The following is a 13135-nucleotide window of genomic DNA, read 5'->3' on the forward strand; positions in this document are numbered from 1 at the left end:
GCAGCATTTAAAAAAAGACACATGAACCACATTTTCACTGATTCCAGAAACCTGGCACACACCGTTTTCATCAGGAAGGTGATGGGGCAGGGGGAGATAATGGGTAAGGACTGTAATTAGTATATCTGTAATTCAAAAAAATCTTTATATGTATATGAAGAGATTTAATTTTTGCTACTCTTCCTTTATTTTTGTTCTGGTTGAACTGTCTATCAAGGCAACAATAAGTTGATCCTTGTTTTAATTGGTTGTTTAGATGAATTGGTGTTGGATTTACAAATAAACCGGTAAGAGAGTTGGTCAGGTAGGGGAGAGAGCAGACTGAAGTCTGTATTGAACAATAGAAGGCAAATAAATAGCTGCAGAAGACAAACTAACTTGCTTCGACAAATGGATGACTCAGATCAAAACAGTCCAAAGTTGGGGTTTTGAGATCAGCTATATTTAGACATTAATTTCCAGGATCATTCATGCAGGCCACTTAGCTAACAATCAAGGAATAGTTGCTGCCTGTGAATTTGTACCATAATCAGAGCCAGGACCTTTAAAAGGTGAAACAAACTTATCTCTGAATCAAGGTCAGAGATAATGGGAACTGCAGATGCTGGAGAATCTGAGATAACAAAGTGTGAAGCTGGATGTCATCTACGCTCGGTTCACAATAAACAACTGCACCTCCCAGTCGCGAACCATTTTAACTCCCCCTCCCATTCCTTAGATGACATGTCCATCCTGGGCCTCCTGCAGTGCCATAATGATGCCACCCGAAGGTTGCAGGAACAGCAACTCATATTCCTCTTGGGAACCCTGCAGCCCAATGGTATCAATGTGGATTTCACAAGCTTCAACATCTCCCCTCCCCCCACTGCATCCCAAAAGCAGCCCAGCTCGTCCCCGCCTCCCTAACCTGTTCTTCCTCTCACCTATCCCCTCCTCACACCTCAAGCTGCACCTCCGTTTCCTACCTACTAACCTCATCCCACCCCCTTGACCTGTCCGTCCTCCCCGGACTAACCTATCCCCTCTCTACCTCCCCACCCGTACTCTCCTCTCCGTCTATCTTCTCCTCTATCCATCTTCGGTCTGCCTCCCCCTCTCTCCCTATTTATTTCAGAATCTTCTCCCCATCCCCCTTTTTTGATGAAGGGCCTAGGCCCGAAACGTCAGCTTTTGTGCTCCTAAGATGCTGCTTGGTCTGCTGTGTTCATCCAGCTCCACACTTTGTTATTTCTGAATTAATATGTCCTTGTTTGCTTTGATAAGCCTGTATTGCTCACAAGACAAAGCTTTTCAGTGTACTTGGATACATTGACTACAGTGTATCAAATCAATTCAAATGTGCAATTTTAAAATAAGATGTGAACACCAAAATTGTGACACTCACCCCTTGATATTGAGTATCCTTTGACAATAGAAACCTTAGTTATGCAGTTACTAATTTTAATAATCCAAAGGTGTAGAGAGCTGTGAATTTGGTACACTAATCCCATTGCAAATTCTCCAATGTCTGCCCCACTAATTGAAAATTTGTATGGAGAGGGAACTTACTCATTTTAGAGGATTAGATACATAATCCTTTTTCAATTTCATTTGTTTAACTTATTTTGCTAGAGGACAAGAAGAAAAAGAAAAAGAAGCAGAAGTTTTCTGCTGAAGGAACAAAGTTGGAACGCTCCAAAACGTTTGTGAACCTGTTTTTCAGAGGTGCTCGATCTGGCAGACAGTCAAGTGAACAAAATCCAGAAGATAAAATCAGGTCTAAATCCCCATCTCGCTCAGAAACAGATAAAGGTAAGAAAAAATTAACGAGGCGTCACTTTGGAAGCAAAGTGATATCATGACTTGACAGCAGAGTATAGCTCCTCTTTCTGGTTTCTCTCTCTAGACTCCGCCCCCTCTCAAGAAAGCCCTTCACCTCTCCACACACCTCCCCCTTCCAATCCTCCTTAAATTCCACCAATTTCTGAAGAAGGGTGCAGTCCCAAAATGTCAGCCTTCCTCCTCCTCAGGTGCTGCTTGGCTTGCTGTGTTCATGCAGCTCTATACCTTGTATTCTTAAATTTCACCACTTTGATTAAGTTTTTTGATCACTTCTCCCCATTTGGCTCAAAAGCTGTTTCTCCTTATGCCTCTGTGAGTCACTTGGAGATTTTTCTGCTTTTTTTGTCAATGCACTGTACAAATGCAAGTTAAATTGAACTCAGTAACCCTGCAAAATTATCAACAAAAGGAATATTTTATATATAACGTTTTGATATTATAAAAGTAGTATATTTTCCATCATTCTGCTATATCGTCAGCTCATGTAATAGTTTTGTTTTTAAATTGCTTATCACTTCGATAATGAATGTTATGAAATGAAGCAGAACTGTGGAACAATAAATATACAGGTGTAATATTTGATTGGACACACGTTTTATGACTGTTTTGGTATTATGAACTCATAGGGTGGAATTTTCCAGTCTGAGGGGAGGTGAGAAGAATGGTAGGTAGGTGAATTCAATTAAGTGGGAATCAAAAAATCAGATCCTCACCTACGGTATAAACTTCTGCAAGTATATTCTCCGACCTCAAAAGGCCGTTGATCTTCCTGACTCAGATATCAGGAAGCCCGTCCACACCTCACTAAAAGCACAACTTGCTGAAATTAAGTGGTCATTCTCAATTAACTTCTACCCAGTTGAAAAGTACCACTTTAAGAATGCTTAAAAAGAGTGTGTATCACGTGACCTTCAGTTTTTCCTGGACCTCAAGCGAAACCCTTGATGCTTTAGGTTTATTGCATTATGGCTGTAGATGAATATTTATTAAGTTGCTGTGTAAGTTTTCCGAATATGGGCTTTGAGGCTGAGGTGAGGAGAGTGGCTATGATCACTGCACAGGCTAAAGTGAAAGCAGATAAGAGAGGAAGTGTCAGTGGGGCACTGCCCTGCAGGGTGGGGATTTATCTTTCACATAGTAGAGCACTGTCAGTTCAGACGTGGATGGGTTTGGGGTTTGATGGAATAGTTTCCACTTGCCTGGATGAGTGCAGCTCCAACAATAATCAACAACCTTGACACCATCTCAGACAAAGCAGCTGGTGGGATTGACACCACATCCATGAGCATCCTTTCCTTCCACCACTGACGTTCAGTAGCATCAGTGTGTACTATCTACAAGATACACTGCAGAAATTCACCAAGGCTCCTGAGTCATCACCTTCCAAACCCACAACCACAAGGGCAGTAGATTCATTGGAACACCACCACCTTTGAGCTCCCCTCCAGGCCAGCTCATCACCTCAACTTCGAAATGTATCACTTTTCCTTCAGTGTTACTGGGTCAAAATCTAAAATTCCCTCCCTAAGGGCTTTATGGGTCAACCCATAGCACATGGATTGCAGCGATTCAAGAAGGCAGCTTACCACCACCCTGTCATGGGCAACAAGGGGCAGGTAATAAATGCTAGCCAGCCAGTGATACCTATGTTCCATGTATGAATAAAAACAAGCCTCTTCTTGTATTTTACCACTCTCACCCTTAACAAACTTTATCATGCTTTTGAACCCATTTTATTACTAACTAATCTAGTTTCAACTCACATTTTGATGAAAAGTTGACCATGCTTGTGACCGGCGGTGTTACACTAGCAGTGGTGCTGAGTCCACAGCTTTTTGTCATTTATATAAATATTTGGATGTGAACAGAAGAGGTATGGTTAGTAAGTTTGCAGATGACACAAAAATTGGAGGTGTAGTGGACAGTGAAGAAGGTTATCTCAGAGTACATTTGGACCTTGATCAGATGGGCCAATGGCCTAAGAAGTGGCAGATGGAGTTTAATTTAGATAAATGTGTGGTGCTGCATTTTTGAAAGGCAAATCAGGGCATGACTTATACACTGAATGGTAAGGTCCCGGGGAGTGTTGGTGAACAGTACGACTTTGGAATGCAGGTTCATAGTTCCTTGAAAGTGGAGTCACATGACAATAGAATAGTGAAGAAGACGTTTGGTATGCTGTCTTTATTGGTCAGTGCATTGTGTGTCAGAGTTGGGAGGTCATGTTGCAGCTGTATAGGACGTTGGTTAGGCCACTATTAGAATACTGTGTGCAATTCTGCTCTCCCTGCTATAGGAAGAATGTTCTTCTTGGAAGAGTTCAGAAAAGATTTAAAAAGATATTGCCAGGATTGGAGGATTTGAGCCATAGGGAGAGGTTGAATAGGCTGGGGTTATTTTTTCCTGGAGCATCAGAGGCTGTGGGGTAACGTTATAGAGGTTTGTAAAATCATGAGGGCATGACTAGGGTAAATACAAAAGGTCTTTTCCTGGGGTGTCCAAAACTACAGCGTGTGGTTTTAAGGTGAGATAGGAATGATCTTAGAGGAAGCTAAGGGACAACTTTTTCATGCTGAGGGTGGTGTGTATATGGAATGAGCTGCCAGGGGAAATGGTGGAGGCTGGCACAATTACAATATTTAAAAGATTTCTGAATGGGTATATCAATAGGAAGGGTTTCAAGGGATATGGGCCATATGCTGGCAAATGGGATGACAGTTATTTAGGATACCTGCTCAGCATGGACAAATTGGACCAAAGGGTCTGTTTCCATGGCTATATGTATTTAAGCAAATTTTAATCTTGGAAATTTCCAAGTATATTTTTTCAAAAATACTAATGTATTTAAAATGCATTGCAAAAAGCCTAGATGTATTTTTTTGTAATATTTGTTTTATTCAGTAACCATACTTTAAACATCATGGGTACAAATCAAGGTCAAGCCCAGTAACAATATTTTAGAGAGGTAGAACCATATAGCACAGAAAGTGGCCCTTTAGCCCAACTAATCCATGCCAACCATGTTTTCTAAACTGAAATAATCCCATTTGCCAGTGTTTGGCCCATATCCCTCTAAATATTTTCTATCCATGTAACTCTCCAGATGTTTTCTTAAATGCTGTAATCATACCTGCCTCCACCACTTCCTCTGGCAGCTTGTTCCATACACACATTACTGTCTGTTTTTAAAAAAAAAGTTGCCCCTCAGGTCCCTTTTAAATCTTTTCCCTCTTACGTTAAATCTATGCCCCCTAGTTTTGGACTCCCCTACCCAGGGAAAAGACCTTGGCTGTTCACTTTATCTATACATTTCATGATTTTATAAACATCTCTAATGTCATTCCTCAGCTTTCTACACTCCAGGAAAGAAGTCCCAGCCCATCTAGCTTCTCCTTTTAACTCAAATCCTCCAGTCTTGGTAACATCCATCCTATAGCAGGGTGACAAGAATTGTACATAGTACTCCAAATGTGCCTTACCAATGTCTTGTACAGCCAGAACATGACATCCCAACTCCTGTACTCAATGCCCTGACCAATGAAGGCAAGCATGCCAAATGACTTCTTCACCATCCTGTCTACCTGTGACACCACTTTCAAGGAGCTATGCACCTGCACCCCTGTGTCTCTCTGTTCAATAACATTTCCCAGGGCCCTATCATTAACTGTGTAAGCCCTGCTCTGGTTTGTCTTAATATGCAATACCTCTCTTTGATCTGCATTAAACTCAATCTGCTATTCCTTGGCCTACTGGCCCACTTGATCAAGATCAACTTAAATAACCATCTTCGCTGTCCGCAATACCACCAATTTTGGTGTCATTGGCAAAATTACTAACCATGCCTCCTATCTTCTCATCCACATTTTTTTTATAAATGATGAGCAACAGTGGACCCAGCACTGATCCTTGCAGCACATTACTGGTCACAGTCCTCCAGTCTGAACAACAACCCTGTACCACCACCATCTGTCTCCTACCGTCAAGCGAATTTTGTATCCAATTGGCAAACTCTCCCTGGATCTCATGTGATTGAACCTTACTGACCATTCTGCCATGTAGAACCTTGTCAAAGGCTTTGCTTGAGTCCATGCAGATAAAGTCTGTCGCTCTGTTTTCATCTATCTCTTGGTCACTCTTCTAAAAACTTAATCAAGTTTGTCAGACACAGTTTCCCATCCACAAAGCCATGCTGACTATCCCTAATCAGTCCTTGCCTATCCAAATGCATGTGAATGAATGAATGAGTGATTTATTGTCTCATGTATTTTACAGTGAAGTACGACAAAATACAGTGAAAAGCTTTAATTTGTTGCCATAATCCAATGCTATTTTGACAGTTTAAGAATAAAAGAAAATGAAAAGAAACAGCTTAAAAATAGCATGTAGATCCTGTCTCTTAGAATTACCGCCAACAATTTATCCACAGCAGACATGAGGCTCACTAGTCTGTGGTTCCCTGGCTTTTCCCTGCAGCCTTTCTTAGATAATGGCAAACCATTTTAATGAATCTTATATGCGGAGGAATGGAATTGTGGGAGATATAGCCGTTTGGATCAGAAATTGGGTTGCTGAAAGAAGACAGAGGGTGGTATTTGATGGGAAATGTTCATCCTGGAGACCAGTTACTAGTGGTTTACCACAAGGGTCGGTGTTGGGTCCACTGCTGTTTGTTATTTTTATAAATGACCTGCATGAGGGCGTAGAAGGATGGGTTAGTAAATTTGTAGACGACACTAAGGTCGGTGGAGTTGTGGATAGTGACGAAGAATGCTGTAGGTTGCAGAGAGACATAGATAAGCTGCAGAGCTGGGCTGAGAGGTGGCAAATGGAGTTTAATGCAGACAAGTGTGAGGTGATGCACTTTGGTAGGAGTAACCAGAAGGCAAAGGACTGGGCTAACGGTAAGATTCTTGGTAGTGTAGATGAGCAGAGAGATCTCGGTGTCCATGTACACAGATCCTTGAAAGTTGCCACCCAGGTTGACAGGGCTGTTAAGAAGGCATACAGTGTTTTAGCTTTTATTAATAGAGGGATCGAGTTCCGGAACCAAGAGGTTATGGTGAAGCTGTACAAAACTCTGGTGCGGCCGCACTTGGAGTACTGCATACAGTTCTGGTCACCGCATTATAAGAAGGATGTGGAAGCTTTGGAAAGGGTGCAGAGGAGATTTACGAGGATGTTGCCTGGTATGGAGGGAAGGTCTTATGAGGAAAGGCTGAGGGACTTGAGGCTGTTTTCGTTCGAGAGAAGAAGGTTGAGAGGTGACTTAATTGAGACATATAAAATAATCAGAGGGTTAGATCGGGTGGATAGGGAGAGCCTTTTTCCTAGGATGGTGACGGCGAGCACGAGGGGGCATAGCTTTAAATTGAGGGGTGAAAGATATAGGACAGATGTCAGATGTAGTTTCTTTACTCAGAGAGTAGTAAGGGAATGGAACGCTTTGCCTGCAACGGTAGTAGATTCACCAACTTTAGGTACATTTAAGTTGTCATTGGATAAGCATATGGACGTACATGGAATAGTGTAGGTTAGATGGGCTTCAGATTGGTATGACAGGTCGGCACAACATCGAGGGCCAAAGGGCCTGTACTGTGCTGTCGTGTTCTATGTTCTATAAAGATCAAAAAAAGTAAGAACTCACAATAAAACTGTTTCTTCAATATGAAAATTGTACAGCAACACTGAATATCCGGCAAACTATTGGGACTTGTTTTGTCAACCATATAGTTATTTCCCTGAATGCTATTACATTCCTTCTTGCCTATTCTGGTTTCTTTAAAAGGATACTAAATATAAGTGACATAAATCTTCAACTTTCCAATATACCAAGCATGACATTATCAGTCCATCTGAGTGTCCACATTTCTTCTTCAGTTCACAAGCTGAAACTTTGATACTTCCTTCAGGCTGTTTCAGCTTTATTTTAAACTTTTTCAAACTTTGCACTGAAATACCATCATGTGTTACTCATTTTGAGTCAATTGTAGCATTTTCATCACTCAGACAAGAAGGTGTGAGTTGAAGACCCACTGCAGCCATAAAGTAATTATAACATAAAATGATACCCCCAGTGCAGTATTTATGGAATAGTGGTTGTAAGAGATATCAGCTACAACAAATTGTATTAACAAAGTTCTTTTAATGTTGTGAAATATCCCCAAGACTTTTCACAGGATCATTATCAGATGCAATGCTGATAATAACCCACATAAAAATACTTCGGGACAGGTCAGTAGGTTTTAAACAACTTAAAGGAAGAATGAGAGTTGGAAATGTTTAGAGAGAGATTTCTGGATGTTAGGGTCTAGTCAACTGAAAGTACAGGCACAAAATATAGAGTAATGGAAATCTGATAGGCAGTTTACTGAGCTCCACAGCAATCGAGGATTTGAAAACCACAATTCAAACTTTAAAATTGTACATTACCAGACTGGGAGCCATTGTAGGTCAGCAAGCACACAGGGATGATATGTGACTTAGAATATTATGAGTCAACTTGTGCATCTTTGAAATGAAACATTAAACAAAGGAGGGCAAGTAATTATTTGGGCATCCCATTCAATATTTCTCCCACAGCCAGCACCAAAAAGAAGAGTAATTGGTCATTTATATTATTGTCATTTGATGGACCTTGCAACTTTCAAACTGAGTGTAATAAAACAAATAATTGCAAAAGCTGGAGATCTGAAACACACAAAAGCAGAAATTTCTGGAGAATCTCAGCAGGTTTGACAGCATTTGTGGAAAGAAAACAGAATTAAGGTTATGTGTCCAGTAATCCTTCTTTAGTGTCTGAATTATACACATAAATTCGAAATAGTTTTAACAATGTGCTGATGACATGATAGCATAAGACGATTGGCATCTCTTCTGTCTCCTTTCAATGAGCTTGTCGGTACCTCAGCCATGAAAATTATGTTCGCTTTTTGAAAAGTCTCATACTTTCCTGCTTCCACATGGAGTTTGCTATTTTCTGCAGTCTTTAGTTTCTTGTTTCATGTTTCTTTACCAAAAATGTGATCTGCAAGATATTTAAATGTTCATCAAGTGTTGATAAAACAGATTTGAATACAAAATTCTTTTAGGTTTAGAGAATAAACACAAGACATTGTAATCCTATGGACTGTGAACTGTTCAGGTGGTAGTACCCATGAGACTATAGCCTTAATCAGTGCCTTAGATAGAATGCTGAAACTCTGGGAATGTGAGAAAATTGTTTGTCCCGAACAGCTCAGTTTTTGCTTCAAGTTGCATACTGTTTCAAATTTATTGATCTTTTATCTACCTGGTTTTAAACTCTTTTCACAATTGTTCTACTTTTCAGACTTTCAAAGTTAATCAAGAAAACTACAAAATATCTATCCTCATGCCCAGTGCTTTGCCAAAATAGAATAGTATGTGTTCAAGAATTCAGGTGCTGTGTTAAACTGTAAATACATTGGATAATACGTGGGCTAGTGAGTGAATAGGCAAAATTAATGTCAATAAGATGTGCTAGGCTAACAATGAAGAGGGTTCCCTAGACCGAAATCACCAGTGATTATGTCTTCCTTTTAGGAAGTCCCTTGGTTTCGAAGACAACTTGATTCCATTCCAGTTTGATAGATTTTGAGTAGCCTGTAATCCAATATGTAATTTACACACAGGTGCTTGAAAGTTGGCTGGATAAGTTATTTGGAATGTAATATGCTTTCTCTGAAGCCTCAACTTTGATTTTTCACATTCCTCATGTGTTTCTTAATGTGTTTGGTGCCTTCTTGGATGAGTGTTCTCCATTTTGGTCAGTCACAGCCAAGGATTTCCAGGGCTTGTTGGGGATATTTGAACTCTTTAGGAATGCTTTGAAGACATCACTAAAGCATTTTTGCTGTCTTGTGGAAGTCTCCAGCTGTGACTAAATTCCAAAATTGAACTCCTGTGAATAATATCCATGAGAAAGCACTACTTCTCAACTTGTATTATCAAAGAAATTATGGTCTTTCATTTGAGGGTTTTTTTCTTGTTCTCAAACTACTTCTTTAATAATTTTAAGCCTAACTATTGAAAAAGAATACTACTGTAATTTTCCTCCTAACATAATGTATAGGTATAAAGAGAAAACAACTCTATTTAATTCTCTTTCTGTTACAGCGACTGCTATTCAAAAATTCGTCATCCGAAGTCTTAAGCGGGGTAAATGTTTCTCATGTGCCTGTGAATACTTAGTAATTAAGGATGGTTTTGAATTGTTCCTGCTTTTTTTCCCATGCAAAACATGTTTTCTCGAATGCTCGAACTGCTATGAAATCTAATATTTTTTATTATTGTTTGTATTGGAGAAAGTCTTAATTGCAGCATAAAAATCTATTTCACTACATTATTTAATAATGATTTAGAAAATATTAGATGTGGAAAACTTCAGTTCTTACTGCATTTGTTAAAAAATAACTTTTGCACAATAGCCAAGCAAAACAGCATTTGCTTTATTTGATAAGGATCTTTGTGTGTTTCTTTCTGATGCTTATCACTGTGCGCTTTTTTTCACTTTTTATCAATTACTCCATTGATTAAATGTGCAGCATGGCTCCATTCACATCATCTTGGGTGGTTCTGACCTCTATTTGTCTTTCAAATTAGATTTCTTTCTTTACCAGCAAAGTAGTGAATGTAATTTGGATTTTTATGTTCACATTTTGTTCAAGATAAAGAAAGAGGTCATCGTATTAACATTCTAGGCTCCCAGAGAGATCAGTGTGACTCCTCAGCAGCAGACATGTACAGCCATGCGCTAGCTGTGATTGAAGACATTGCCAGGAAGCTCCTGAATCAAGATGAAGTCAATGCAATTTTGCGTCACTGTAAGCAGGTATTTCCTTCACACAGTACTTTCATTTGCGACTGTCACTGACTACCACTATTCCTGTTCAATCATATATGTAAAATAGGTCATAATCATGGAAAATAGAAGTAGAATAAGCCCAATCTGCCTTTTCGTTTGCTCCACCATTCAAGACAATCATGGTGGATTTTCTATTTCAATTTCAACTCCCTGCATCATTCCCCATATTATTTAATTACTTCAGTACACAAAGTCTATCAGTCTCTGTATGTGACAACTGAGCATCCATAACCCTCGAGGTAGAGGTTTGTAATGTAACGTTACACTGCTGAGTAAGTTACTGAAAAAATTGCCACAATAATTTTTCAGGAACAATACATTTATGTTATGGAATCTATTTGGTACAAAGTATTTTTTTTCATAGTCTCTGCATTCTGTGAATAGCAAGCCAAGTATTTAATGTACTCTTCCTTCCAAAGAACTCTGGAATGGATTGTTCTGTAACAAAAGCCAGAAACTCATTTTATAGAAGGTTTTTTAATGCTTAATTTGCAGATAAACTATTTTTTATCTTATTGTTAATGTTGAGATGCGTATTTTTAATCTGTTCTGTTCTATTTATTTAATCTTCCACTAGGTGGCAGTAAAATATTATTTCACACAATGTATTACACAGAAACAAACCATCAGGCCATCCAGTCTAAGTTGGCATTTCACCTGAATTTGAACATCAACCATAATTCCCAGTGCCTGCCAAATTCCCACAACCTTTTGTCCAACTTTCCTTGAATTACCTATCCGATTTATGATTGTCGACACAAGACCGAAATTTCCAGAGCTACTCCATTTGCCATATTCAGAAGTCAAGTAGAAAACTATTCACATACTGTACACACTGTATTTTCAGCTGCATTGCTGGTTACGTTATAGAGTCAAAGCAGGAGCAGTTCTGAAAAGAAAAACCATAAATGCTGAATAAAGTCTCTGTTTCAATTGATCACCCTATTAGTACAGACATAGAGAGTCCTCTTTATGAAAAATTATTCTTCTGCTTTTTGTCTAAAATGACATTTAATTTAAACCTATGGTTTATCACCTTGCAGTCATTTTATATGATGGGTATTTGCTGTTTTAAATAAAACTTAAGTATCACCTATGTTTTTAGTTTGTTTCAGGTGGTGGAGTGGAAGATTTGGTGCGGCCACTACTTTCTATATTAGATAAACCAGAGAAGTTGCTGATATTGAGAGAGATCCGGTAAGATGAATACCGTGAAATAAAACTTTGTTCTATTAATAATACAATCATCTTAATGCTCTTCCTTTATCTGAGAGGACAGAAGTAATAAACGATGATTATTGATTTGAGGAAAGTTAGAACCATTGTATACTGACTGAATATCTCCATCTTAAATTGCTCAATAAATTATCAGTTAGGACAAGTGATTCTATAGAATATAAGAGTGTGTTGCAGGGTGTTATTTCCAAGAAGTTTCAGGATGAGATGTACACTCCATAATTTCACACATGATAAATTACAAGTCATCATAACTGAAGGATGTAATTTTGTTAATATAAAATTACAGCGCTGTAACTCTTATGGTTGACTTTCATCTACTTCATTTTAATAGGGAAATATGCTGTTTTTCTTTTCGTTTGTTTGCCTACATGACAACAGTCACTGCAGTTTATTTATATGAGAAGCAATTTGTAATCTTTCTGAACAAGTCATTACAAAAGTACAAGTTTTTCCTCATCCACCTTCCGTCTCTCTCACTGTACATCATACCATAATTAAGGATAATCTAGCATCTGCTGCTGGGAGCTTCACAACTCTAACTATTAATAATTGTTTTTGGTTGTTTTGTCAAATAATGTCTGGTTTAACTTTTAACTTTATTTATTTCACTTTTCTACTTTTAGGCTAAGCAGATTGTAGACCTGATTTTTTTTTAAACTTATTTGTCTATTTCTGTAACTAAGATTTTGTACCTAGGTGCTTTGTACCTCAGACAACGCAGTGTATGGTGACATTGCTCACCTTTCGTTGTACCCTTGTACCCCGTACTTGAGCACATGTGACAATAAATAAAACCTAAATCTGATGTCTGACCATCTTCTAGCAGTATAGGTGAGATCAAGAGCTCACAACTGAATTTTACAATTTTTAATGTCTTTATTCTCATTACAACTGTGATTAACTCAACCACCTTTGGCATCCCTTTTAAGATGCTTAGCTTCGGGGAAAGGTTGCTCCTGCTTTATTATATTCATAAATGTGCTATCACATTATGCCCTGTCAAAAGATCTCTTTATGAATGCTCAATTGGCCCTTTGCACGTTAATATTTGTCCACAAAAAATGTGGCATTTCCTTTATCACTTTTCAATTACTGACATAAGGCAATATGAAACAAAATGTCAACAGCTGAGAGCGCATGGGGGGGGGGGATTTTAACACCCAGCAGGCTTCTAGCAGGAAATAAAATGTGAGG

The 13135-nt window shown here is 38.8% G+C and overlaps 1 protein-coding gene across 4 annotated transcripts in view; it reads left to right on the forward strand.

Annotated features, from left to right (window-relative positions):
• The window catches only part of pdzd7a (PDZ domain containing 7a), a 113131-nt gene that overhangs the window by 45243 nt on the left and 54753 nt on the right, over nt 1-13135 (forward strand). For 3 of the 4 annotated variants that reach the window (XM_059652948.1, XM_059652951.1, XM_059652950.1), the window contains exons 9-12: nt 1612-1791; nt 9955-9996; nt 10506-10669; nt 11808-11899. In XM_059652948.1, coding sequence (XP_059508931.1) covers nt 1612-1791; nt 9955-9996; nt 10506-10669; nt 11808-11899 — 478 coding nt within the window. The remainder of the gene's footprint in view (nt 1-1611; nt 1792-9954; nt 9997-10505; nt 10670-11807; nt 11900-13135) is intronic. The other variant, XM_059652952.1, reaches the window with a different exon arrangement.

The sequence above is a fragment of the Stegostoma tigrinum genome, chromosome 20 (genome assembly GCF_030684315.1).
Source record: "Stegostoma tigrinum isolate sSteTig4 chromosome 20, sSteTig4.hap1, whole genome shotgun sequence".
NCBI classification, from domain to species: Eukaryota; Metazoa; Chordata; class Chondrichthyes; order Orectolobiformes; family Stegostomatidae; genus Stegostoma; species Stegostoma tigrinum.